A 27,791-nucleotide genomic window follows, 5' to 3' on the forward strand; every position below is an offset into this window, starting at 1 on the left:
AGGGACCGACGCATAGTAATCGCGCATACCGTCCCAATCCGCCAACTTATAGTACCAAACGCGACGTTTGCATACCGCTAGTGGCGGCAGCTTGGCCTGTGGCACTCTGGTAGAAATAAGGCTGTGATCCGAAGAGCAAAGACGAGCCTGAACCACAACCTGATATTCCACCGGGTGAGAAGTCAGCAGAAGGTCCAGTAGAGAAGGTGCTTGCCCATCAATGTCTGGGATCCGGGTGGGCTGATCAACCAGTTGGGTCAAGTCATGTGTGAGAGCAAAAGCATGAGCAGTCCTTCCAGCATGATCAGTTTTGAGGGATTTCAACAAGGATTCGTGGTGAGCATTAAAATCCCCGAAAAACACCAATTCCGCGTTAGGAAATTGCTCTTGCGCAGCATCTGCCACCCGACTAAGATGGTCAAATAATCGGCTTGTCTCCAAGTCACCATTGTGGGATCTGTAGAGGCACACGTAGACTCGGCTCTGACGAACCAGGTCCACACGTACCACCAACAAGGAGAAGGAGGGGTCCTCCAAGCAGCGCAGTCGGTGACAGCAAACATCCGTCCTGACGAACAAGCATACTCCGGCTTTCGCTTTGAAGGATTCTTCAAGCGTGTAGCCGGGATAATTAAGGTAGCTGGTATCGGCAGGACGGAGTATATGTGTCTCCGTGAGAAACAACATTGCTGGCCGTGCTGTCTCGAGATGGTGGTGGACAGCGTTGAGGTTAGTGTGGAGTCCTCGGATGTTAGAGAACTCGACCTCAAACAGCGAGGGTATGGTGGGGGTGTGCACCGCTGTACGACCGTTATTTCTGTTTTGTTGCGCCATTTGGAAAAATTAAATGGAAAAGAGACGTGAAGCGAGCGATGTATTGCCACGATAGGGATGGGCAAAGTGTGGAGGCGTGTTTCCCCAAGTGGTTGCCAAAAGTAAAAATACACTGACCCGCCGGACGGAAGGGCCCCCGAACCCCCCCGGAAGTGGCCGCTGGGACCCCACCTACCGGTCACCAACCGGCACGACGGTCCACCCCGAGATTATGCGTGGCCTGGTGGGGCAGCCTCACGAGCTGGTTAGGCACGCTCGGGCCCCTGTACTATGCCACGGGCGGCCAGCGGAACAGCCGTTTCTTCGGGTCTCCCTGTCCGGCAGGTCAATACAGTTTCCCCCGGCATTGGTTCAACAGCCGTCTCCAATTGGACCAACACCCATCGCGGCAATACTCGCTCGGGCTCTGGCTGTACGCTGGCTGACCTCGAAACGCGGCTGCAAGCCACTTCACGAGTTTTTCACCATGCGTACGGTGGTAACAAGCCAGGCGGATGTTAGCATCCTACCATCAGATGAGCAGATGGTCGCTCAGATATCCCTTAGTCGCCTCTTACGACACCCATGGGAAAGAGAGGGGCAGTGAAATGTATTCTTTCTCCGTCACTGCACGGATAAAATGCGTTGCGTTCTGTTAGTTGTGAGATGAATAGAGCGACGTATATTTAACACCACCCCCCCCCCCCAGGACCTCTGGAGTCCGGCGAGTTCCCGGAGATATCCGTGCGCACGATATACCGCAACCGCGTCCCATGCGGCAGCGTGCGCGCGGGACAGTCGGCGTCGCTGGGCCTGGGTCGCTTCCCGCCGGGACTGCGGCAGGGCATGGTGCTGCTAGCGCGGCCGGGGGGCTACGCCGCGGGACACGAGCGGCCCACCTTCGGAGGCTGTCCGCTCGGGACTTGCAGAGGACGACAGGTGGGTCGCTAATTCAAACCTTATTACTAAATAAAAACTTACATGTATTTAAGACAGAATATATATACGCGGCCAGTAGATTTAGATTCATCACTCTCCGGTGAAATGTTGATATGATGATGATGCGTGTGGTGAAATGTTGCAATTATTACCGTTTTCTGCGGTGAGTGAGAGAATGTTCTTACAGAGTACTGGTTTACTGGTTGTAGCTTTATATTTAAAATTATATTATACAAACGATTTATATAACGATTATAAGGTCGAGATGACCCAGTGGTAAGAACGCGTGAATCTTAACCGATGAACGTGGGTTCAAACCCGGGCAAGCACCTCTGAATTTTCATGTGCTTAATTTCTGTTATAATTCATCTCGTGCTTTTCGGTAAAGGAAAACATCGTGAGGAAACCTGCATGTGTCTAATTTCACTGAAATTCTGCCACATGTGTATTCTATCAAACCGCACTGGAGCAGCGTGGTAGAATAAGCTCCAAGCCTTCTCCTCAAAAAAGGGAGAGGAGGCCTTTAACCCAGCAGTAGGACATTCACGTGCTGTTACGGATAAAAAAACACACACACACACAATGTGCTGTGCAAACATATACAAGTCTATAGTCGATTCCAATAGCAAGTAGAGTATATAAGCAACTTTGACCTTGAAATTTGGTCGAAATCTTAATATTCTGTGGTATTGACTATGGATTCGCGAAAAATTTAGCGTTTTGGTTATCTGTGAAGTTGTTATCGGAACTTTGTAAGTAAAACTAAAGTGTATATAAGTGATTAAGTGTAACAGTGTCGTGTTGTATATAGAGATATATTGAAGTGATGAGTGAGTGAAAATTCAGTGGTGCCTGGATCATCTCGGCTGTTTTTTTATATGCTAGCAATATTAGCACAGACTGTGCAATATAATATGTAATGCGGTCATGAATTAAATTTGATTGAATGTAACAGGCATCCGTGCATGTCCTAAGACACTCCGCTGCCATCTACCCAGGGTTCCAGTGCTCTGTGCATGTCGGGAACGTGCGTCAGACGGCCATTATCGAGGTAACGAATACATACATCAAACTCACTTTGCGGAGTGGAATTAAATAGTTTAATTTTGGTATAGGTGGTGGTGTTGCGTAAAATACTTAAGTATGATATTTATGATATTTATTTTTTTATGTTATATTCCTGTTTAGCGGTAGAATATCTGATGAGTGGGTGGTACCTACCCAGGCGGGTTTGCACAATGCCCTTACCACCAGTTACCACACACTCATAATATATTCTGCCGCCAAACAGCAATAGCATTGTTGTTGGTGAGTAAAACAGTATAACTGCAGGCACGAGGGACATAACATCTTAGTTCCCAAGGTTGGTGACGCATTGGTGATATAAGCGATGGTTAATATTTATTGCGGTGTCAATGTCTATGGGCGGTGGTGACCACTTACCATCGGGTTGCTCATCTCATCGCTGACCACGGATATATTTTTCGCTTTAGGGTATAATGTCTCCGAACAACGTGCTGAGGGCGGGCGAGGGGGCCTCCGTGCTGTTCAGGTTCGCCCGCTGTCCGGAGTACCTCGTGCGGGGCCGCCGGCTGCTGTTCACGGCGGGGCTGGGGACCAGGTACCGCTCAACGAACCCAACGATAACTTCTAATTACAGTTGAATTGTTGAGCCAATAAAGTATATCGTCAGCTCAGTGTTGGTATCCGAGATTGCTAGCTCCACTGACTTTCACACATTTAATTTATAAGTGTTCGGTGAAGGAAATCCATTCATCGAAGCAGGTTGTGGAATAAGCTCAACCCTTCTCCTGAGAAGGAGAGGTTTTAGCCCAGCTGTGGGACATTTATATACTGTAACTGTTTTGAATCATGTTGGAACAAGTTTTGTTCTTAAGAAGAGATATCTTCGACCAACAGACACTTTTGTACTTTACTAGCAAAACCCGGAAGGTGGCTGTTAATGTGGTACAGCGCCATCTAGCGGCGTTACAACGAAGTGGATATTATAAAATCATCCATGAGATATACATCTAAATTTCAACTATAATGGTGATTCAAGCGGTCCGAACTCTATTAATCACAAACAGATACACAAACAGCCATTTTTATATATTAACTAAATTGTTTTGTTACAGAGCCATCGGCCGGGTCACGCAAACCTTCCCGTACATACCATGAATTCTATAGAACACGGCTCCAATGTAAAATTCGAGATCTCTCTAGAATATTCTAGATAAATTAAATATATTAATTGTATCTGTAACCAGTTTTCTTGTCGTGTTCACTTCATGATTGCGTAGGGGGCGTTTCGCCTTGCGGATTAAATTACAAAAAACGACAAACGATGATGGCATTTTTATGTTACATAAAAACAGTGTTGCCAACCTCTTAGAAGCATCCTCCTGACGGATGAATTGAAACAAATACAAAATACATTTATAATATGATGTTAAAAAAAAAGCAAATCAAGTACTGCAAGTAGCATTAGTAAACTTGAAATATACTCAATTAAATGAAGCTGAAGAGATAATCCCCGGAGAGAATTTCTTTAAAAAATGTTCCTTCTAAAAAATGTCTAACCTGAAAATATCCTATTTGATTTCATCTGACATAGCCCTATTTATGGGGAAAACCCCCAAGTTGACAACACTGTATAAAAAAAATGCGGACCATCCATATAAACTTTCATATATTTAACACTAGGGGACAAATTTTTAATAAACCATCGTATGTGATCGAGCAAATTTTCACTCATATCTCATTTTTATTCAGTCAGCTAATTAATCAGTGTCAGAGTTTTTATTAGGTATATAACATACATGCAAAACGTCTATGCTTATGTATAAATAATATTGCAATATATAAAGGCTTATATATATATATGAAAATATAATATGGAACTAATGGCTTCTTATGTATGTACACACATACATCCAATTTCTAGTTAATATTAAATAATTATATAACTAGGTTTATGAAATAACGTACATACACAATGGATATTACATCTTGGTTCCCAATGTTGGTGGCACATTAACAATATAAATGATGGTTAATATTTCGTAAAACGCCAATGACGCTTTGGAGAATTACCACCAAAATTACATTAGCCTTCCTATTCGAAATTAAAAAAGAGAAACAGAAATCGCAACAGTAAAAGGTTATAAGTATTTGAAAATATGTACGTTAATTACGTAGGGCTGCCGTTGAGGATGCAGAATGAAACCGAACGAATTTAACTTATACGTTTATTTACGAATTTTACTTATACGTTCAATAACATTAAATTCTTAGTTATACCATGTTTGCCTATCTACCCTTCCGTGACGCCACGGTGACAGGACTATGATAATCTTATCGTATGTTAAATTGTTACAATAATAACTTATTAAGAAGTTAGTTGACTTAAAGTTTCAAATAAACTGAAATTTAAATTAAATATTCTTATTTAAATGTAAAATAGCACTATGTACGTGTTAATATTGTATTTAATACACCTTTTACAATTAGTTGAAATGTATATTTAGTATATTCCAATCGTAGGAGTAAATATAAACTAACTTTATATTTCCATATCCCGTGATATTCGCTAACAGCTCAGCTTAACTACTTTCCCGAATAAAACGCAATTTTTTCGCAAAAATAACAGATAATTCAAAATCTCGACCAATGATATCGCGCCAATACAATGTCAGTTGTTAATTTGCCTTTGTCTACTCTTGTGGCTTTAATACACTAGTTATTTTCTATTTAAATGAAATAACATATTTATATGCATACATATATAACGTAACTGTTTTTAAAATGATAATCACGCCCCAAGGAACAAATCTTTAGGTTTGTATTTTTTTTTTTTTTTTTTGTTAATGATAGCTCTTACAATGCCGATGTTACTTTTGCATTCAGCCGCGCTGATATGTAAGACTCCAATAACAATTGATTATAAATTTAAAACAATAATGTTGTACGATAAAATAATTTTTGTATTTATTTTAAAAAAATCTTAGTATTTTAAAAACACAAACGTCATGACGCTATTTTGAATTACAATTTTGGCGCCATTAATATAATCACTAACTCAAGAGGTAAACCAAAATTAGCTTTCATATTGTTAGTATTTAAACTTTGTACATTAAATGATATATCCAGTTCCTGTTTATAAATTGCAATTTTAAGTAATGATACATATTTATATAACATTACGATATCTAACTATCAATGATCGGATTATTTAATGCCGATTTTACTTTAGACGATATGACATTGACTTTTTATGATTTGTATTAATTAATATTTTTATAGCTATCTGTGGCATCGATATTAATTAAACTACAATAATATTAAACATAATTTAATAAAAGCAATTAATGGTTGAATAAGATTTTTTTTTAAACAAAGATAATTAGTATCATTTACGTTTTTGGTCTAAGAAAACGTGTCGCGTTAAAAGTTATTTTTTTAAATAAAAAAACATATTCAAACCTTTACTAACCTGATTATTATATTACACATAACAAATTTAAAAAAATTGCAGCATAAAATAATGTTAATTATATATAAATTAAAAAATAAACATCCAGGTATTTAGGTATAAGTTGTAATAACTCGGTCATATTTTTTTGAGAACTTCAGGCATTATAAGCACGAACTATTCCCGTCAATCATATTCTGATCAGTTATAAATATAAATGAAATTTCGTCTATTACCTAACTTATGCAATATTAAATTTGAATATGTACCAAAACAAAATTATATATTACTATTTTGGTAAATTTTTACAAAATTCAAGCGATTCATCACTGCTTGAAAGTTATATTTTATTCTTATTAGGCGCCATTTTGAATATATAAGGAATGGCCTGTGTTTAAGACTCTGCGGCAACATGAATGGAAAAAAATACCGCTAAGCTAAATAACAATAATTATTAAAAGAATAGCAGACCTAACATCAGAAATAGCATTTGTGTGATAACCATCCTCAAGAATATTAAAAAATGCTCTGTTATGTCATATTCTGTTATTTTGAAAAGACCCCATTTTCAAATTCGTATTGTGTTATTTAAATTTATTAAAATATTAAATATTTTTAAACATAATCATGACGCCATTTTAAATTTAAATTTTGGCGCGATTCATATTATTGTATTGTTGTATACATATTTTTTGTCGAAGTATTTAAATTTTGTACATTAAATCTAAATGGTTTTTCTAGTTCCTGTAAGCTGATATAACTTGCTATTTTAAGTTAAATATACGTATTTATGTAACACAAACGTAAGACATTTTTAAGTGACACCATTTTGAAATTCAGAAATATTTATGGGAACAAAATTAATTAAATAATTTGCTGTTTCGTTTTTCATCTGTAAAAACAATTGTAAGTAAATATTTTAATTTATAATTTGTATGAACTAAAAATACCTGAAAAGTAATCCTACTAAAAAAATGTATATTTATAAGTGTATTTTTTACATTTACTCTATATTTATTATCAAATTTGTATTTTATATATATTCCACTAAGATTCATTTTAACTTTTATCTTCTTCTTAACGACTTTAAAATTTTCTTACATATCTTATTGTTTATACAATAATAGTTAATTATTACATAAATTTTAAGTACGTATTTTATTAGATCTCTTTGCCTCAAAGTATAAATTAATCCGAATTAATTTAATTTGATAAAGTAATGGTAAGCGATGAAATGATGGTGTTAAATAATTAATTGTGTATTATCTGTGCCGTGGAGTACCGGCTTAGAATAGTACTCCCCCAATCTCATCCCGTGGGTGTCGTAAGAGGCGACTGAGGGACGGGGAAAGGGGGAGATGGGCAGCAGCGTCCCCCCTCCCATAAACATCTTACCCCCTACTGCGCTCGCCAACACGCCTGCCCAGCGCGGCGAGTATGGGCAAACCCCTCCATTAATGGCAGATGCGCCCAAAAAAAGGCCCCCAGTTACCGGCAAGCCCGCTAGGCCCGACCAAGGTAGCGGTCGCGGTATCGGCAGGACAGGGGGTACTAAGAATCACCGGTTCACGGCAGGCTACCGTATAAAACGACTGAACATGGCAACGTATAATGGACGCTCGATGAGGCTGGACCATCACCTCGCCGAATTAGAAGTAGAGTTAAGTCATATAAACTGGCATATACTGGGGTTATCTGAAGTCCGAAGACAGGGGGAGGACACGATAACTCTAGAGTCCGGTAACTTACTCTACTTCCGCGAAGGTGATAACCTCTCCCAGGGTGGTGTCGGTTTTCTAGTCAAAAAGGATCTCATTAGCAGCATTGTGGAAATCAGTAGTGTGTCGAACCGGGTAGCGTACCTTGTCCTAAAACTTTCCGACAGGTACTCCCTGAAGGTCGTACAGGTATATGCGCCAACTTCGACATACTCTGATGATGTGGTCGAAGCGATGTACGAGGACATCGCAAAGGCCCTCAACGACACCTCGAAGGCCCACTACAATGTTGTTATGGTAGACTTTAATGCTAAAGTGGGAGTACAAGATAGCGGTGAATCGAAAGTCGGACCTTACGGCTTAGGCTGCAGAAATTACAGGGGGCAAATGCTGGTAAACTTTTTCGAAGCGCAGGGGCTTTTTTTGATGAATTCTTTCTTTCAAAAGAAGCCTCAGAGGAGGTGGACCTGGCGAAGCCCCGATAACGTGACAAGGAACGAGATAGACTTTATCATTTCGAATAAAAGGCACATATTTAGAGATGTTTCAGTGATCAACAGGTTTAATACCGGAAGTGATCACCGCTTGGTTCGAGGCACTCTAAATATCAACTTAAAAGCCGAAAGATCGAGAATGATGAGGTCTACTCTCCGACCTACCATGCTCCAAGCTGCTCAAGGCTCCGAAAAGTTCCAAATGGAACTTCAAAATCAATTCACCGCGTTGGAAACCATAAGCAGCATTGATGAGAGAACCGACACGCTGGTCAAAATACTGCAAAACACATCCCGCAAGTGTTTTCCGCCACAGAGAAGAGACAACGCACCAAAACTCTCTGCTGAGACACTCGAGCTCATGAGAAAACGACGAGAACTACCATCGTTTTTGTCAGATAAGGCCTTAAACCGAACAATAAAAACGCTGACGCGACGCGATCTCCGACGCTCCAATACCCGTGCCATCAAGGCTGCGATTGAGCAAAATCGGGGATCGAAAGTGTTCGCTCGCAAGTTTGGGAGGCCGCGTCTGACAAAACTTAAAACTGAAAATGGTGGGGTCGTTACCTCTAGGCCTGAGATTGTCGGAGAAGTAGAGAGGTTTTATGGGCAGTTGTTCTCTTCAAGATCGGATAAACCCGTGGGAATCAGTATTGATGACCAGCGCGCCCCTCTTATGCGCCATTACTCCGAGGAGCTCCCGGTCGTTGACCAAGGAGAGATTTTTATAGAATAGAATAGGAAGGCGGACGAGCATATGGGCCACCTGATGGTAAGTGGTCACCAACGCTCTTAGACATTGGCATTGTAAGAAATGTCAACCATCGCTTACATATCCAATGCGCCACCAACCTTGGGAACTAAGATTTTATGTCCCTTGTGCCTGTAATTACACTGGCTCACTCACCCTTCAAACCGGAACACAACAATATCAAGTATTGCTGTTTTGCGGTAGAATATCTGATGAGTGGGTGGTACCTACCCAGACGAGCTTGCACAAAGCCCTACCACCAGTATTACAGATTAGGGCGGCTCTAGAACAGCTTAAAAACAACAAAGCTCCGGGAGATGACGGAATCACAACAGAGTTGCTTAAGGCAGGCGGGACTCCGGTCCTGAAAGAGCTAGCAAGTTAAAGCAAGTTAAATTCCGTCATCCAACAGGCAAGACCCCGGAAACGTGGAGCGGGAGTGAGGTGGTACTGTTTTTCAAGAAAGGTGATAAAACCCTCTTGAAAAACTACAGACCAATCTCCCTCCTGAGTCACGTGTATAAGCTGTTCTCAAGAGTCGTCACGAACCGTCTCGCCAGACGACTTGACGAGTTCCAGCCCCCAGAGCAAGCCGGCTTTCGATCAGGCTACAGCACCGTGGACCACATCCATACTGTTCGGCAGATTGTGCAGAAGACCGAAGAGTACAATCAGCTGCTGTGTATGGCATATGTGGACTACGAGAAAGCCTTCGACTCCATCGAAACCTGGGCAGTGCTCGACTGGACAGTGCTGGGCAGTGCAGAGATGTCATATCGATTGGAGATATATCGAGGTACTGAGATGTCTGTACAACGCCGCTACAATGACTGTCCACATCCAGGACTGTAAGACGAAGGCGATCCAACTGCGCAGAGGGGTGAGACAGGGGGATGTAATATCCCCGAAACTGTTCACCAACGCGTTGGAAGACGTTTTCAAAACGCTGGATTGGACTAGGTATGGAGTCAATGTAAACGGCGAGTACATCTCACACCTTCGATTTGCCGACGATATCGTCATCATAGCAGAGTCGCTGGAACAACTCACCGAAATGCTGCGTAGCCTAGGCGAGTCTTCCCGGCGTGTCGGTCTCGGTATGAACTTGGACAAGACCAAGGTCATGTTCAATAGGCATGTCGTGCCGGGACCGATATACGTCGAGGGGAAACCTCTCGAAGTTGTTAGTGAATATACCTACCTAGGACAGATAATACAAGTCGGTAGGAACAACTTCGAGAAGGAAGCCGATCGAGGAATTCGCTTGGGATGGGCAGCATTTGGCAACCTTCGTCAAGTCCTCAAGTCGTCTATACCGCAATGTTTGAAGACGAAAGTCTTCAACCAATGCGTCTTACCTGCCATGACATACGGTGCCGAAACATGGACACTAACTGCGGGACTAGTCCACAAATTCAAAGTCGCTCAGCGTGCTATGGAGCGAGCTATGCTCGGAGTATCTTTGAAGGATAAGATCAGAAATGAGATTATCCGGAAAAGAACCGGAGTCACCGACATAGCTTACAGCTATACTTGATATTGTTGTGTTCCGGTTTGAAGGGTGAGTGAGCCAGTGTAATTACAGGCACAAGGGACCTAAAATCTTAGTTCCCAAGGTTGGTGGCGCATTGGCTATAAGCGATGGTTGACATTTCTTAGAATGCCAATGTCTAAGGGCGTTTGGTGAGCACTTATCATCAGGTGGCCCATATGCTCGTCCACCTTCCTATTCTATAAAAAAAAAAAAGCTTGCAAAATTAGCAGGCTGAAGTGGCAGTGGGCTGGTCACGTATGTCGTAGGACCGATGGCCGTTGGAGCAGACGAGTCCTAGAGTGGAGACCGCGAATCGGCAAGCGCAGCGTAGGGCGCCCTCCAGCCAGGTGGACCGACGACCTTAAGAAGGTGGCGGGCACCAACTGGATGCGGAAGGCGGAGGACAGGGAGCTTTGGCGCACCTTGGGAGAGGCCTATGTTCAGCAGTGGACAACGATTGGCTGTTGATTGATTGATTGATTGTATTATCTGTGGCAGTTCGCTTAGAATATTAATTTGAAACGTGTGTTTCTTTAATTTTTTAATTTTGTCAGAGTAAACGGCCAGTTTTAATAAAAGTTAGCTTCGTGTCATCGATTTATGAAAATTTTAGGGTGTTATTAGACTAAATTAATCTTTTTATTTAATTATGCTTTGAATAAAACGTGTGATTGTGACTTAAAAAATAAAACAATGTTTTTTACTGACTTAGAAAAATGTTATATATTAGCAAAGATTAAAAAAAAATTTAAATCAGACATTCAATATTAAAAAAAAAAAAAAAACATTTTTTAGCACATCATTAGACTATAATAAAAATAATTAAAGTATGTTGGATTTTTTATTTAAAATCTTTATAATTTAAGCTACACTTTGTAAAAAATAAATTGGCAATTATTGTGTCAACCCGCGTTCATAAGAAAGTTTTACGACAATGCGCGCTTGCTGAGTTGGTGATAATTAATCAAGTAGACTTATAAGTACATTCGAATTATTTCACAAAGGTTTACAGCTACTAGTTGTGGATATATGCAGATTCTACCAAGAAGAACTGAACCGAAGAAAGAAACTCAATAGTAAATCTTGTAGCGTTAATCGAATTCCATACATTAGTATATAATCATAAATATCATTGTACCCATTTAGTCGATTATATGATTTAATTAATGATTAAACGAACTTACCATAATGTCTAGCATAATGTTACATGTAATAGACACTAGATGTCGCCAGTCTGCACTGTATTTGGATTTTTTATTATTATACTAGTAGCACAACTTGGTGCTGGTGCCGCTTTCTACTATCTTCATTATGTTCAGAGCATCTTCTTTGCAAATATTGATATTTGAGTATCAAGTAGATGGTTAATATTTGTCTCTGGTCAGACACTCTCTGTCCAATAAAAAATAATGTATTATAAGGGAAATGGTAAATGGGGTGGTTGAGATGCTAATCTATTCTCTTCAAAGTCCTCGTATAATTATGACTGCCTCGTTGGTCTAGTGGCTTGATGTAAGGCAGACCCCCTCCGGGTCAATTCCCAGGTCGGGCAAATAAAAAAAGCTATTGGGTTTGTCTGTCAGAAAATTCTGAGTAGCAGCCCGGAGTCTGGAAGTTGGAAGTGTGTACACTCCTGTGCCTCGGAAAGCACGTAAAGCCGATGGTCCTGCGCATGAACTCTTTCCGGTCGTGTCGGATTGCCGTCCCATCGGATTATGAGAGTTGAGGAATAGGGAGTGCACCTGTGTTTGCGCACACACTTGTGCACTATAATATCTCCTGCGTATTTGACTAATCAATCTTGAGATTGGCCGCCGTAGCCGAAATCGGTCTGGAGGACATTATTATTATAATTCAATTATGGATTAAAAGAGTCAATTAGTTTCAGTTAGGATTACAGTGTTAATGTAACATGAGATCATAAACAGTGTGTCGGTCTCACCGAACGGAAACATTTTTCACACACGGCCATCTGATCCCAAATTAAGCTTGTACAAAACTCGTGCTATGGAAACCTGACAACTGATATACTACATATACTACTTTTCTTTTGTAAATACATACTTATACAGAAAATTACACTCAGACTCAGGACAAACAGACATGTTCATGCACACAAATGTCTGTCCTGGGTGGGAATCGAAACCACAACCTTCGGCGTGAAAAGGCAAGTATCTATCAACCGCAGTAAACGTCTAGTCAAAATTAACTCTTTTAATCTAATCGTTCGGTAAGACCGACTCACTGTTTATGATCTCCTAGTACATTAACACTGTAATCCTATCTGAAACTAATTGACTCTTTTAATCTAATCGTTCGGTGAGACCGACTCACTGTTTATGATCTCCTGGTACATTAACACTGTAATCCTAACTGGAACTAATTGACTCTTTTAATTTAATCGGTCTGTGAGACCGACTCACTGTTTATGATCTCCTGGTACATTAACACTGTAATCATAACTGAAACTAATTGACTCTTTTAATCTAATCGTTCGGTGAGACCGACTCACTGTTTATGATCCCCTGGTACATTAACACTGTAATCCTAACTGAAACTAATTGACTCTTTTAATCTAATCGTTCGGTGAAACCGTCTCACTGTTTATGTTCTCCTGGTACATTAACAACGTAATCCTAATTCTAAATATTTGAAACTAATAATAATAATATCCTGGGACATTTTTCACACACGACCATCTGATCCCAAATTAAGCTTTTACAAAACTCGTGCTATGGAAACCAGACAACTGATATACTACATATACTACTTTTCTTTTGTAAATACATACTTATACAGAAAATTACACTCAGACTCAGGACAAACAGACTTGTTCATGCACACAAATGTCTGTCCTGGGTGGGAATCGAAACCACAACCTTCGGCGTGAAAAGGCAAGTATCTATCAACCGCGCTAAACGTCTAGTCAAAATTAACTCTTTTAATCTAATCGTTCGGTAAGACCCACTCACTGTTTATGATCTCCTAGTAGATTATCACTGTAATCCTATCTGAAAATAATTGACTTATTTAATCTAATCGTTCGGTGAGACCGACACACTGTTTATGATCTCCTGGTACATTCACACTGTAATCCTAACTGAAACTAATTGACTCTTTTAATCTAATCGTTCGGTGAGACCGTCTCACTGTTTATGATCTCCTGGTACAATAACACTGTAATCCTAACTGAAACTAATTGACTCTTTTAATCTAATCGTTCGGTGAGACCGATTTACTGTTTATGATCTCCTGGTACATTAACACTGTAATCCTAAGTAAAACTAATTTACTCTTTTAATCTAATCGTTCGGTGAGACCGACTCACTGTTTATGATCTCCTGGCACATTAACACTGTAATACTAACTGAAACTAATTGACTCTTTTAATTTAATCGGTCTGTGAGACCGACTCATTGTTTATGATCTCCTGGTACATTAACACTGTAATCATAACTGGAACTAATTGACTCTTTTAATCTAATCGTTCGGTGAGACCGTCTCACTGTTTATGATCTCCTGGTACATTAACAATGTAATCCTAACTGAAACTAATTGACTCATTTAATCTAATCGTTCGGTGAGACCGACTCACTGTTTATGATCTCCTGGTACATTAACACTGTAATCCTAACTGAAACTAATTGACTCTTTTAATCTCATCGTTCGGTGAAACTGTCCCACTGTTTATGTTCTCCTGGTACATTAACAACGTAATCCTAATTCTAAATATTTGAAACTAATAACAATAATATCCTGGGACATTTTTCACACACGGCCATCTGATCCCAAATTAAGCTTGTACAAAACTCGTGCTATGGAAACCAGACAACTGATATACTACATATACTACTTTTCTTTTGTAAATACATACTTATACAGAAAATTACACTCAGACTCAGGACAAACAGACTTGTTCATGCACACAAATGTCTGTCCTGGGTGGGAATCGAAACCACAACCTTCGGCGTGAAAAGGCAAGTATCTATCAACCGCGCTAAACGTCTAGTCAAAATTAACTCTTTTAATCTAATCGTTCGGTAAGACCCACTCACTGTTTATGATCTCCTAGTACATTAACACTGTAATCCTATCTGAAACTAATTGACTCATTTAATCTAATCGTTCGGTGAGACCGACACACTGTTTATGATCTCCTGGTACATTAACACTGTAATCCTAACTGAAACTAATTGACTCTTTTAATCTAATCGTTCGGTGAGACCGACTCACTGTTTATGATCTCCTGGTACATTAACACTGTAATCCTAACTGGAACTAATTGACTCTTTTAATCTAATCGTTCGGTGAGACCGACTCACTGTTTATGATCTCCTGGTACATTAACACTGTAATCCTAACTGAAACTAATTGACTCTTTTAATTTAATCGTTCGGTGAGACCGACTCACTGTTTATGATCTCCTGGTACATTAACAACGTAATCTTAATTCTAAATCTTTGAAACTAATAATAATAACATCCTGGGACATTTTTCACACACGGCCATCTGATCCCAAGTTAAGCTTGTACAAAACTCGTGCTATGGAAACCAGACAACTGATATATTACATATACTACTTTTCTTATGTAAATACATATTTATACAGAAAATTACACCCAGACTCAGGACAAACAGACATGTTCATGCACACAAATGCAAACACTGTAATCCTAACTGAAACTAATTGACTCTTTTAATCTAATCGTTCGGTGAGACCGACTTACTGTTTATGATCTTTTAATCTAATCGTTCGGTGAGACCAACTCACTGTTTATGATCTCCTGGTACATTAACACTGTAATCCTAACTGGAACTAATTGACTCTTTTAATCTAATCGTTTGGTGAGACCGACACACTGTTTATGATCTCCTGGTACATTAACACTGTAATCCTAACTTTTTTTTTTTATGTGTCCGGGATGGCAAATGACTCTACTCCACCTGATGGTAAGTGGTAGTAGAATCCAAACGCGACGACGGCCAGTACAGTCGGGAAAAACGTTCTGCACTAGCCGCCTTCGCCTTGCCGGCCCGCAAGATGCCTCTTCACGCCTCGTTTGAAGGAACCCGGGTTGTAAGAGGAGGGGAACACGTGAGCTGGTAAGGAATTCCATTTTTTGGTAGTGCGACAAAGAAAGGAGTTGCCAAATTACTTTGTGCGCGATGGAATTGATGTCACAGTTAGGCGGTGACATCAAGAACCAGCTCGCGTGGACTTAAGAAGGAAGGGGGAAGCAGGAATTAGAGAGAATAATTCCTCAGAGCACTCGCCGTGATACAGTCGATAGAAAGCGCTCAGTGCTGCTATCTCGCGACGCAATTGTAAAGGTTCAAGGGTGTTTGTGACCTTTACGTCGCCAATAATGCGTACTGCACGTCGCTGCATTCGGTCCAAGGCCTCCAGTAGGTACTTAGCGGAGCCATCCCAAAGGTGCGAGCAATATTCAACGCAAGATCGTACGTGTGTTTTGTATAACAGGCACAGTTGTTGTGGCGTGAAAAAACGCCGCACCTTGTTCAGAACTCCGAGTTTTCGTGAAGCTGTTTTTATAATAGCCTCGATGTAATTATATGCCCTTGGACTAAGGTCGCAGCGAACGTCTATCCCCAGCATGGCGATTTTGCTTTGTATCATCAGCGGTATGCCACAGAGGGAGGGATGAGGGTAAAATGGTGACTTTTTCGCTGTGAGAGCGCATACCTGTGTTTTCTTGGCATTAAACTCAACAAGATTATCAGAACCCCATTTGGCAATGAGCTCTAACGTCCTATCGAGTTCAATGACAAGATTCTCCCGCCTCTCCTCAGTTTCCGCCCGCCCAGCCACTGCGCGTCCGTGGTATCCACCATGCACTGTACTATCGTCTGCATAGCAATGTATGTTCCCAAGAGAGAGCATATCATTGATCATGCAGAAGAAAGAGTGTGGGAGATAGCACAGATCCCTGGGGGACCCCAGCATTCACTACATAGAATTGTGAAGCGCAACCATCAATTAAAACACGAAGGCTACGCTGGTGTAGGAAGCTGGCAATCCAGGTGAATAGCTGAGCAGGCAGACCATATGCCGGCAGCTTGGAGAGAAGACTTCTGTGCCAGACCCTGTCGAAAGCCTTGGAGATATCGAGGCTGACAGCCAACGATTCTCCATGCTTGTCGATAGCTTCACCCGAGAGGTGTGTTACGTACGCTAGAAGATCACCTGTGGACCGTTTTGGTCGAAACCCGTACTAACGATCATTAATTAGACAGTGATCTTCTAGGTAATGGATCAGTTGGTTGTTTAGAATCCGTTCAATCACCTTACAAAGTACTGAGGTGATAGCTATTGGTCGATAATTTGCCGGGTCAGACCGATCCCCTTTTTTGGGAACCGCTTGCACATTAGCTCTTCTCCAAGCCTCCGGCACACATCCCGAAGAGAGAGAAAGTTGGAACAGGCGCGTTAACACAGGAGACAGCTCCGCCGCGCACTTCTTCAGCACAATGGCTGGTATTCCATCGGGACCGCTAGCTTTCCGTATATCGAGTGATTGCATCTCCGCACGCACATCACGTTGCCTGATTTTGATGTCAGGCATCGTGTGGCCACATGAAGGTATTGTTGGTGGCTGCGCACTACAATCATCGATCACAGAGTTGTCGGCAAAGAGTTTAGCCAGGAGGTCGGCTTTCTCCTGCGGACTGTGAGCTAGCGATCCGTCCGGATTTCTGAGCGGTGGCAGCGAAGGTTGGCAGAAATTGTTTTGCACAGACTTGGTCAGACGCCAGAAGCTACGGGAGCCCCTAGGATGCGAAATAAGGTCATGACCATTCTGTACAATGCGCTGTGCATCCGCTCTCGTGTATGCCTTTCTACAGGACTTGGAATTTTTATTGTAGTTTGCTTTCAGTGAGTCAATGTTAGATGCTCCACTAATGCAGCCGTTGATCCACGTGCGATATGCCGCCTGCTTAGATGATACAGCGTCGGCACATTCACGAGTTAACCAACGGTTACGCGTACCCCTATTGATGAGATCTGAGGTAGGAATGTAGTATTCCATTTCTAACATGATCTCATCAGCAACAGCAGCGGCACTAGCTGTCGGGTCATTCCCACTGAAGCAACGTTCCTTCCAAGAGACTGACGCATAGTAATCGCGCATACCGTCCCAATCTGCCGACTTATAGTGCCAAACGCGACGTTTGCATACCGCTGATGGCGGCAGCTTGGCCTGTGGCACTTTGGTAGATATAAGGCCGTGATCCGAAGAACCAAGTGGAGCTTGAACCACAACCTGATATTCCACCGGGTGAGAAGTCAGCAGAAGATCCAGTAGAGAAGATGCTTGCCCATCAATGTCTGGGATCCTGGTGGGCTGATCAACCAGTTGGGTCAAGTCGTGTGTGAGAGCAAAAGCATGAGCAGTTCTTCCAGCATGGTCAGTTTTGAGGGATTTCAACCATGATTCATGGTGAGCATTAAAATCCCCAAAAAACACCAATTCCGCGTTAGGAAACTGCTCTTGCGCAGCATCTGCCACCCGACTGAGATGGTCACATAATCGGCTTGTCTCCAAGTCACCATTGTGGGATCTGTAGAGGCACACGTAGACTCGACTCTGACGAACCAGGTCCTCCAAGCAGCGCAATCGGTGATAACAAACACCCGCCCTGACGAACAAGCATACTCCGGCTTTCGCTTTAAAAGATTCTTCTAGCATGTAGCCGGGATAGTTAAGGTAGCTGGTGTCGGCAGGGCGGAGTATTTGCGTCTCCGTGAGAAACAGCATTGATTATAACTGAAACTAATTGACCCTTTTAATCTAATTGTTCGGTGAAACCGTCTCACTGTTTATGTTCTCCTGGTACATTAACAACGTAATCCTAATTCTAAATGTTTTAAACTAATAATAATAATATCCTGGGACATTTTTCACACACGGCCATCTGATCCCAAATTAAGCTTGTACAAAACTCGTGCTATGGAAACCTGACAACTGATATACTACATATACTACTTTTCTTTTGTAAATACATACTTATACAGAAAATTACACCCAGACTCAGGACAAACAGACATGTTCATGCACACAAATGTCTGTCCTGGGTGGGAATCGAACCCACAACCTTCGGCGTGAAAAGGCAAGTATATACCAACCGCGCCAAACGTCTCGTCAAAATTAACTCTTTTAATCTAATCGTTCGGTGAGACCGACACACTGTTTATGATCTCCTGGTACATTAACACTGTAATCCTAACTGAAACTAATTGACTCTTTTAATCTAACCGTTCGGTGAGACCGACACACTGTTTATGATCTCCTGGTACATTAACACTGTAATCCCAACTGAAACTAATTGACTCTTTTAATATATAATTGAATTATAATAATAATGTCCTCCAGACCGATTTCGGCTACGGCGGCCAATCTCAAGATTAATTAGTCAAATACGCAGGAGATATTATAGTGCACAAGTGTGTGCGCAAACACAGGTGCACTCCCTATTCCTTAACTCTCATAATCCGATGGGACGGCAATCCGACACGACCGGAAAGAGTTCAGGCGCAGGACCATCGGACATCGGACAATGATATTTATGATTATATACTAATGTATGGAATTCGATTAACGCTACAAGATTTACTATTGAGTTTCTTTCTTCGGTTCAGTTCTTCTTGGTAGAATCTGCATATATCCACAACTAGTAGCTTTAAACCTTTGTGAAATAATTCGAATGTACTTATAAGTCTACTTGATTAATTATCACCAACTCAGCAAGCGCGCATTGTTGTGAAACTTTCTTATGAACGCGGGTTGACACAATAATTGCCAATTTATTTTTTACAAAGTGTAGCTTAAATTATAAAGATTTTAAATAAAAAATCCAACATGCTTTAATTATTTTTATTATAGTCTAATGATGTGCTAAAAAATGTTTTAATTTTTTTTTAATATTTAATGACTGATTTAAATTTTTTTTTAATCTTTGCTAATATATAACATTTTTCTAATTCAGTAAAAAACATTGTTTTATTTTTTAAGTCACAATCACACGTTTTATTCAAAGCATAATTAAATAAAAAGATTATATTAGTCTAATAACACCCTAAAATTTTCATAAATCGATGACATGAAGCTAACTTTTATTAAAACTGGCCGTTTACTCTGACAAAATTAAAAAATTAAAGAAACACACGTTTCAAATTAATATTCTAAGCGAACTGCCACAGATAATACACAATTGATTATTTAACACCATCATTTCATCGCTTACCATTACTTTATCAAAGTTAAAATGAATCTTAGTGGAATATATATAAAATACAAATTTGATGATAAATATAGAGTAAATGTAATAAATACACTTATAAATACAATTTTTTTAGTAGGATTACTTTTTAGGTATTTTTAGTTCATACAAATTATAAATTAAAATATTTACTTACAATTGTTTTTACAGATGAAAAACGAAACAGCAAATTATTTAATTAATTTTGTTCCCATAAATATTTCTGAATTTCAAAATGGTGTCACTTAAAAATGTCTTACGTTTGTGTTACATAAATACGTATATTTAACTTAAAATAGCAAGTTATATCAGCTTACAGGAACTAGAAAAATCATTTAGATTTAATGTACAAAATTTAAATACTTCGACAAAAGATATGTATACAACAATACAATAATATTAATCGCGCCAAAATTTAAATTTAAAATGGCGTCATGATTATGTTTAAAAATATATTGTAATGGGGGTGATGTCTGGTGGAGGATACTCTTTGGAAAAACAAGACTAATTGCTCTTACAAATGCGGTTTGTTTTCCATCATATGGGTGGTTACACTTAACAAATAGGCGAATGCACCTCTAAGTACGGAGCCAGCAGACTATCCCACCAGGTGGAAGTAGCCGGTAGCACTCGTATCTAGAAGCGGGTATTTTCTTAGAAAGCCTTCAAATAATGTCCCAGCAGGTGTGGAAGCACTATCTTGCAGCTATTAAGATCCCTAAGACTCGATACAAATATTTAAACACACCGAGCAGGTCATTATTCGTGAGCGAATCTTGCCAGCGCGTTTCAGCTTTGGTCGCGTATCGTAAAGCACCATCTAGTGATGAAAGGTTTAACTAAGTTCTATGGTTGGGTTTGAGATGGCGCTAGTTTCTTTGTTATAGTATAATATTTTAATAAATTTAAATAACACAATACGAATTTGAAAATGGGGTCTTTTCAAAATAACAGAATATGACATAACAGAGCATTTTTTAATATTCTTGAGGATGGTTATCACACAAATGCTATTTCTGATGTTAGGTCTGCTATTCTTTTAATAATTAATGTTATTTAGCTTAGCGGTATTTTTTTCATGTTGCCGCAGAGTCTTAAACACAGGCCATTCCTTATATATTCAAAATGGCGCCTAATAAGAATAAAATATAATTTTCAAGCAGTGATGAATCGCTTGAATTTTGTAAAAATTTACCAAAATAGTAATATATAATTTTGTTTTGGTACATATTCAAATTTAGTATTGCATAAGTTAGGTAATAGACGAAATTTCATTTATGTTTATAACTGATCAGAATATGATTGACGGGAATAGTTCGTGCTTATAATGCCTGAAGTTCTCAAAAAAATATGACCGAGTTATTACAACTTATACCTAAATACCTGGATGTTTATTTTTTAATTTATATATAATTAACAAATGCTGAAATCCGAAAATGCAAATCCTGATAGCGGGCAGCAGCGCTATTTGTGAAAGATTTCCAGCCACTGCGGTCACCAACCCGCCTGCCAAGCGTGGTGACTAAGGCAAAAACCCCCCTATGAGCGACGACAAAAATTCACGGCCCCCAATTCCCGGTAATCACACTATTCCTGGCCACGGTACCGGCCATGGTAACGGTGGGATGGGGGGTGCTAAGAATCCCCGGGCTACGGCAGGGTACCACAAACGGCGGCCCAAGATCGGGATGGTTGGCGTTCTATGGGGGAGGCTTTCGTCCAGCAGTGGACGGCAAAAGGCTGAAAAAAAAAAAAAAAAAAAATATATATATATATATATAATTAACATTATTTTATGCTGCAATTTTTTTAAATTTGTTATGTGTAATATAATAATCAGGTTAGTAAAGGTTTGAGTATGTTTTTTTATTTAAAAAAATAACTTTTAACGCGACACGTTTTCTTAAACCAAAAACGTAAATGATACTAATTATCTTTGTTTAAAAAAAATCTTATTCAACCATTAATTGCTTTTATTAAATTATGTTTAATATTATTGTAGTTTAATTAATATCGATACCACAGATAGCTATAAAAATATTAATTAATACAAATCATAAAAATTCAATGTCATATCGTCTAAAGTAAAATCGGCATTAAATAATCCGATCATTGATAGTTAGATATCGTAATGTTATATAAATATGTATCATTAACTTAAAATTGCAATTTATAAACAGGAACTGGATATATCATTTAATGTACAAAGTTTAAATACAAAAATATGAAAGCTAATTTTGGTTTACCTCTTGAGGTAGTGATTATATAAATGGCGCCAAAATTGTAATTCAAAATGGCGTCATGACGTTTGTGTTTTTAAAATGCTAAGCATGTTTTTTTTTTAAATAAATACAAAAATTATTTTACCGTACAACATTATTGTTTTAAATTTATAATCATTTTTTATTGGAGTCTTACATATCGGCGCGGCTTAATGCAAAAGTAACATCGGCATTGTAAGAGCTACCATTAACAAAAAAAAAAAAAAATACAAACCTAAAGATTTGTTCCTTGGGGCGTGATTATCATTTTAAAAACAGTTACGTTATATATGTATGCATATAAATATGTTATTTCATTTAAATAGAAAATAACTAGTGTATTAAAGCCACAAGAGTAGACAAAGGCAAATTAACAACCGACATTGAATTGGCGCGATATCATTGGTCGAGATTTTGAGTTATCTGTGATATTCATTATGGATTTGCGAAAAAATTGCGTTTTATCCGAGAAAGTAGTTAAGCTGAGCTATTAGCGACTATCACGGGATATGGAAATATAAAGTTAGTTTATATTTACTCCTACGATTGGAATATACTAAATATACATTTCAACTAATTGTAAAAGGTGTATTAAATACAATATTAACACGTAACTGGTTGATCAGCCCACCAGGATCCCAGACATTGATGGACAAGCGCCTTCTCTACTGGACCTTCTGCTGACTTCTCACCCGGTGGAATATCAGGTTGTGGTTCAGGCTCCTCTTGGCTCTTCGGATCACAGCCTTATTTCTACCAGAGTGCCACAGGCCAAGCTGCCGCCACTAGCGGTATGCAAACGTCGCGTTTGGCACTATAAGTCGGCGGATTGGGACGGTATGCGCGATTACTATGCGTCGGTCCCTTGGAAGGAACGTTGCTTCAGTGGGAATGACCCGACAGCTAGTGCCGCTGCTGTTGCTGGCGAGATCATGCTGGGAATGGAATACTACATTCCTAGCTCAGATCTCGTCAGTAGGAGTACGCGTAACCGTTGGTTCACTCGTGAATGTGCCGATGCTGTATCAGCTAAGCAGGCGGCATATCGCAAGTGGATCAACGGCTGCATTAGCGGGGCATCTAACATTGACTCACTGAAAGCAAACTATAATAAAAATTCCAAGTCCTGTAGAAAGGCATACACGAGAGCGGATGCACAGCGCATTGTACAGATTGGTCATGACCTTGTTTCGCATCCTAGGGGCTCCCGTAGCTTCTGGCGTCTGACCAAGTCTGTGCAAAACAATTTCTGCCAACCTTCGCTGCCACCGCTCAGAAATCCGGACGGATCGCTAGCTCACAGTCCGCAAGAGCAAGCTGATCTCCTGGCTAAACTCTTTGCCGACAATTCCGTCATCGATGATTGTAGTGCACTGCCACCTACAATACCTGCATGTGGCCATACGATGCCTGACATTAAAATCAGGCAACGTGATGTGCGTGCGGAGCTGCAATCACTTGATGTACGGAAAGCTAGCGGTCCCGATGGAATACCAGCCATAGTGCTGAAGAAGTGCGCAGCGGAGCTGTCTCCTGTGTTAACGCGCCTGTTCCAACTTTCTCTCTCTTCGGGAAGTGTGCCGGAGGCTTGGAGAAGAGCTAATGTGCAAGGGGTTCCCAAAAAAGGGGATCGGTCTGACCCGGCAAATTATCGGCCAATAGCTATCACCTCAGTACTTTGTAAGGTGATGGAACGGATTTTAAACAACCAACTGATCCATTACCTAGAAGATCACTGTCTAATTAATGATCGTCAGTACGGGTTTCGACCAAAACGGTCCACAGGTGATCTTCTAGCGTACGTAACACACCTCTGGGGTGAAGCTATCGACAAGCGTGGAGAATCGTTGGCTGTCAGCCTCGATATCTCCAAGGCTTTCGACAGGGTCTGGCACAGAAGTCTTCTCTCCAAGCTACCGGCATATGGTCTGCCTGCTCAGCTATGCACCTGGATTGCCAGCTTCCTACACAAGCGTAGCCTTCGTGTTTTAGTAGATGGTTACGCTTCACAATTCTATGTAGTGAATGCTGGGGTCCCCCAGGGATCTGTGCTATCTCCCACACTCTTTCTTTTGCATATCAATGATATGCTCTCCGTTGGGAACATACATTGCTATGCAGATGATAGTACAGTGCATGGTGGATACCACGGACGCGCTGTGGCTGGGCGGGCGGAAACTGAGGAGAGGCGGGAGAATCTTGTCATTGAACTCGATAGGACGTTAGATCTCATCGCCAAATGGGGCTCTGATAATCTTGTTGAGTTTAATGCCAAGAAAACACAGGTATGCGCTCTCACGGCGAAAAAGTCAACATTTTCCCCTCTTCCCTCCCTCTGTGGTACTCCGCTGGTGATGCAAAGCAAAATCGCCATGCTGGGGATTGACGTTCGCTGCGACCTTAGTCCAAGGGATTACATCGAGGCTGTTATAAAAACAGCTTCACGGAAACTCGGAGTTCTGAACAAGGTGCGGCGTTTTTTCACGCCACAACAACTGTGCCTGCTGTACAAAACACAGGTACGGTCTTGCGTGGAATATTGCTCGCACCTTTGGGATGGCTCCGCTAAGTACCTACTTGAGGCCTTGGACCGGTTGCAGCGACGTGCCGTACGCATTATTGGCGACGTAAAGGTCACAAACACCCTTGAACCTTTACAATTGCGTCGTGAGATAGCAGCACTGAGCGCTTTCTATCGACTGTATCACGGCGAGTGCTCTGAGGAATTATTCTCTCTAATTCCTGCTTCCCCCTTCCTTCTTAAGTCCACGCGAGCTGGTTCTCGATGTCACCGCCTAACTGTGACATCAATTCCATCGCGAACAAAGAAATTTGGCAACTCCTTTCTTTGTCGCACTTCCAAAAAATGGAATTCCTTACCAGCTCACGTATTCCCCTCCTCTTACAACCCGGGTTCCTTCAAACGAGGCGTGAAGAGGCATCTTGCGGGCCGGCAAGGCGAAGGCGGCTAGTGCAGAACGTTTTTCCCGTCTGTACTGGCCGTCGTCGCGTTTGGACTCTACTACCACTTACCATCAGGTGGAGTAGAGTCATTTGCCCTCCCGGCGATATAAAAAAAAAAAAAAAAAAAGTACATAGTGCTATTTTGATTTTAAATAAGAATATTTAATTTAAATCTCAGTTTATTTGAAACTTTAAGTCAACTAACTTCTAAATAAGTTATTATTGTAACAATTTAACATACGATAAGATTATCATAGTCCTGTCACCGTGGCGTCACGGAAGGGTAGATAGGCAAACATGGTATAACTAAGAATTTAATGTTTTTGAAAGAAGTGTTTGTAGTGTACAATACAGCAGAGCTGGTAGCGAATCGCATGGAATCGCATATCTAAGGTTTGCTAATCTTTTAAAAACGAGTAGAGTTTTCTGCTCACCTGAAAGTATATACAGCCTCTAGGGTCGTTTGGGTCTTCGAGGAACACCAGGTCGTCACACACGCACTTGTCCTGCGTGTCGCTCGACACGTGCGCGTCGCTGTACTTGCTCCCGTCGTCCGACACGTACACGTTCGTGCACTTCGTGTCCGATGTCTTCGTGAGGCTGTTCTTCACGTTGGCGATGTCCTGGAGGATATTCTTGTTCTGTCTCCTCGCGTTCTTTCGATTCTTCTCCGAAGCTTGCAACGAGTGGACTAGTTCTGATATCTGTAACAATGAATTTTGAAAATAAAAAAATATATCACTTTTTTAATTTCGTATAGGTACGCTGGCAAATGACCACCTTATGGTAAGTGGTCGTCACTACCCATAGACTTTGTCACAGTCTATTAACCACCCCTAACATCGGAATGCGCCATAAACCTTGGGAATTAAGATATTAAGTATCTTGCCTATAGTTACACTGTCTAACTCATCTTTCAAACTAGCACACAATAATACTAAGTATTGCCATGGCGGTAGAAACGTTATTCAAAAAAAGCCTTTTTAAATCGTTTGTATAATATAATTTTAAATATAAAGCTACAACCAGTATGGCTACTCTGTAAGAACATTCTCTCACTCATCATCATCATGTCAACATTTCACCGGAGAGTGATGAATCTAAAATTCTAGAATAGCACTACTGGCCGCATATATATATTCTGTCTTAAATACATGTAAGTTTTTATTTAGTAATAAGGTTTGAATTTGCGACCCACCTGTCGTCCTCTGCAAGTCCCGGGCGGACAGCCTCCGAAGGTGGGCCGCTCGTGTCCCGCGGCGTAGCCCCCCAGCCGCGCTAGCAGCACCATGCCCTTATCCTTTTTATTAAATTATAAATGTTATAATTTATGTCACTTTACAGGAGGCGTGCGAGTTTCAAATAGACGAAATTTTCCACGTAGGGGACTCGACGGAGCCCGTCGTGGGGGGACTGCTCGCGCGAGGGCGACTCTACGAGGCCGACGAACTTATCATAGGTGCGTTGCGTTCTGTTAGTTGTGAGATTAATAGAGCGACGTATATTTAACCCCCCTCCCCCCCAGGACCTCTGGAGTCCGGCGAGTTCGCGGAGATATCCGTGCGCACGATATACCGCAACCGCGTCCCGTGCGGCACCGTGCGCGCGGGACAGTCGGCGTCGCTGGGCCTAGGTCACTTCCCGCCGGGACAGACATTTATGTGCATGAACATGTCTGTTTGTCCTGAGTCTGGGTGTAATTATCTATATAAGTATGTATTTACAAAAGAAAAGTAGTATATGTAGTATATCAGTTGTCTGGTTTCCATAACACAAGCTCTGCTTAATTTGTGATCAGATGACCGTGTGTGAATAATGTCCAATATTATTATTATTATTATTTCTATTTAACTTTTAAAGTTTCTCTTCTTTCGAAGGGTTTAAACCGAAAACGCGGGCTGCAGCCAAGCGTTAAGGAGTGTTGCTTATATTAAAAACGTTGATGATAAAGTGGATGATGATATAAACTTTCGGGTGATACGGCAGGTGTTAAGGATTATGGCTTTTTGAAGTATATGGAGGATATACGCTGGCATTTGTAAGGTGTTCAGACTTCGTGTCAAGGATTTTGGCACGATACCTGTGGATGATAGGACTATTGGGACTATGTGTACTGTTTGTGCTTTCCATTGCGTTTTAATTTCTATGGCGAGATCTTGATATTTACTTAACTTTTCAGATGTTGTGGTTTGTATGTTATGTGAATTAGGAACGGCTATATCGATAAGATAAACGATTCTATTGATTTTATCATGAACGGTAATATCTGGTCTATTATAACAGATAGTTTTGTCAGTTATTATTGTTCTATCCCAGTAGATTTTGTGGTTTCTAGTGTCTAATACACTTTCCGGTTTATATTTGTAATATGGATTCATTTCTGTTATAAGTTTATATTTGTATGCTAAATGTTGGTGTATGATTGCAGCCACTTGATTATGTCGATGCTTATAATCGGTCTGTGCGAGAGATTTGCAAGCCCCCGTTATGTGCTGAATAGTTTCAGAGACTGCGTTACATTGTCTACATAAGTCAGTAGGTTGATTATTATCCTTCATTAT

General features: G+C 40.6%; 1 protein-coding gene across 1 annotated transcript in view; it reads left to right on the forward strand.

Moving 5' to 3' along the window:
• The window catches only part of LOC126778703 (GTP-binding protein 2-like), a 459,746-nt gene that overhangs the window by 25,529 nt on the left and 406,426 nt on the right, over positions 1-27,791 (forward strand). The window contains exons 3-4 of the mRNA XM_050502321.1: positions 3,246-3,373; positions 3,891-3,920. Coding sequence (XP_050358278.1) covers positions 3,252-3,373; positions 3,891-3,920 — 152 coding nt within the window. The 5' untranslated portion in view covers positions 3,246-3,251. The remainder of the gene's footprint in view (positions 1-3,245; positions 3,374-3,890; positions 3,921-27,791) is intronic.

Source organism: Nymphalis io, chromosome 27 (assembly GCF_905147045.1).
Source record: "Nymphalis io chromosome 27, ilAglIoxx1.1, whole genome shotgun sequence".
NCBI classification, from domain to species: Eukaryota; Metazoa; Arthropoda; class Insecta; order Lepidoptera; family Nymphalidae; genus Nymphalis; species Nymphalis io.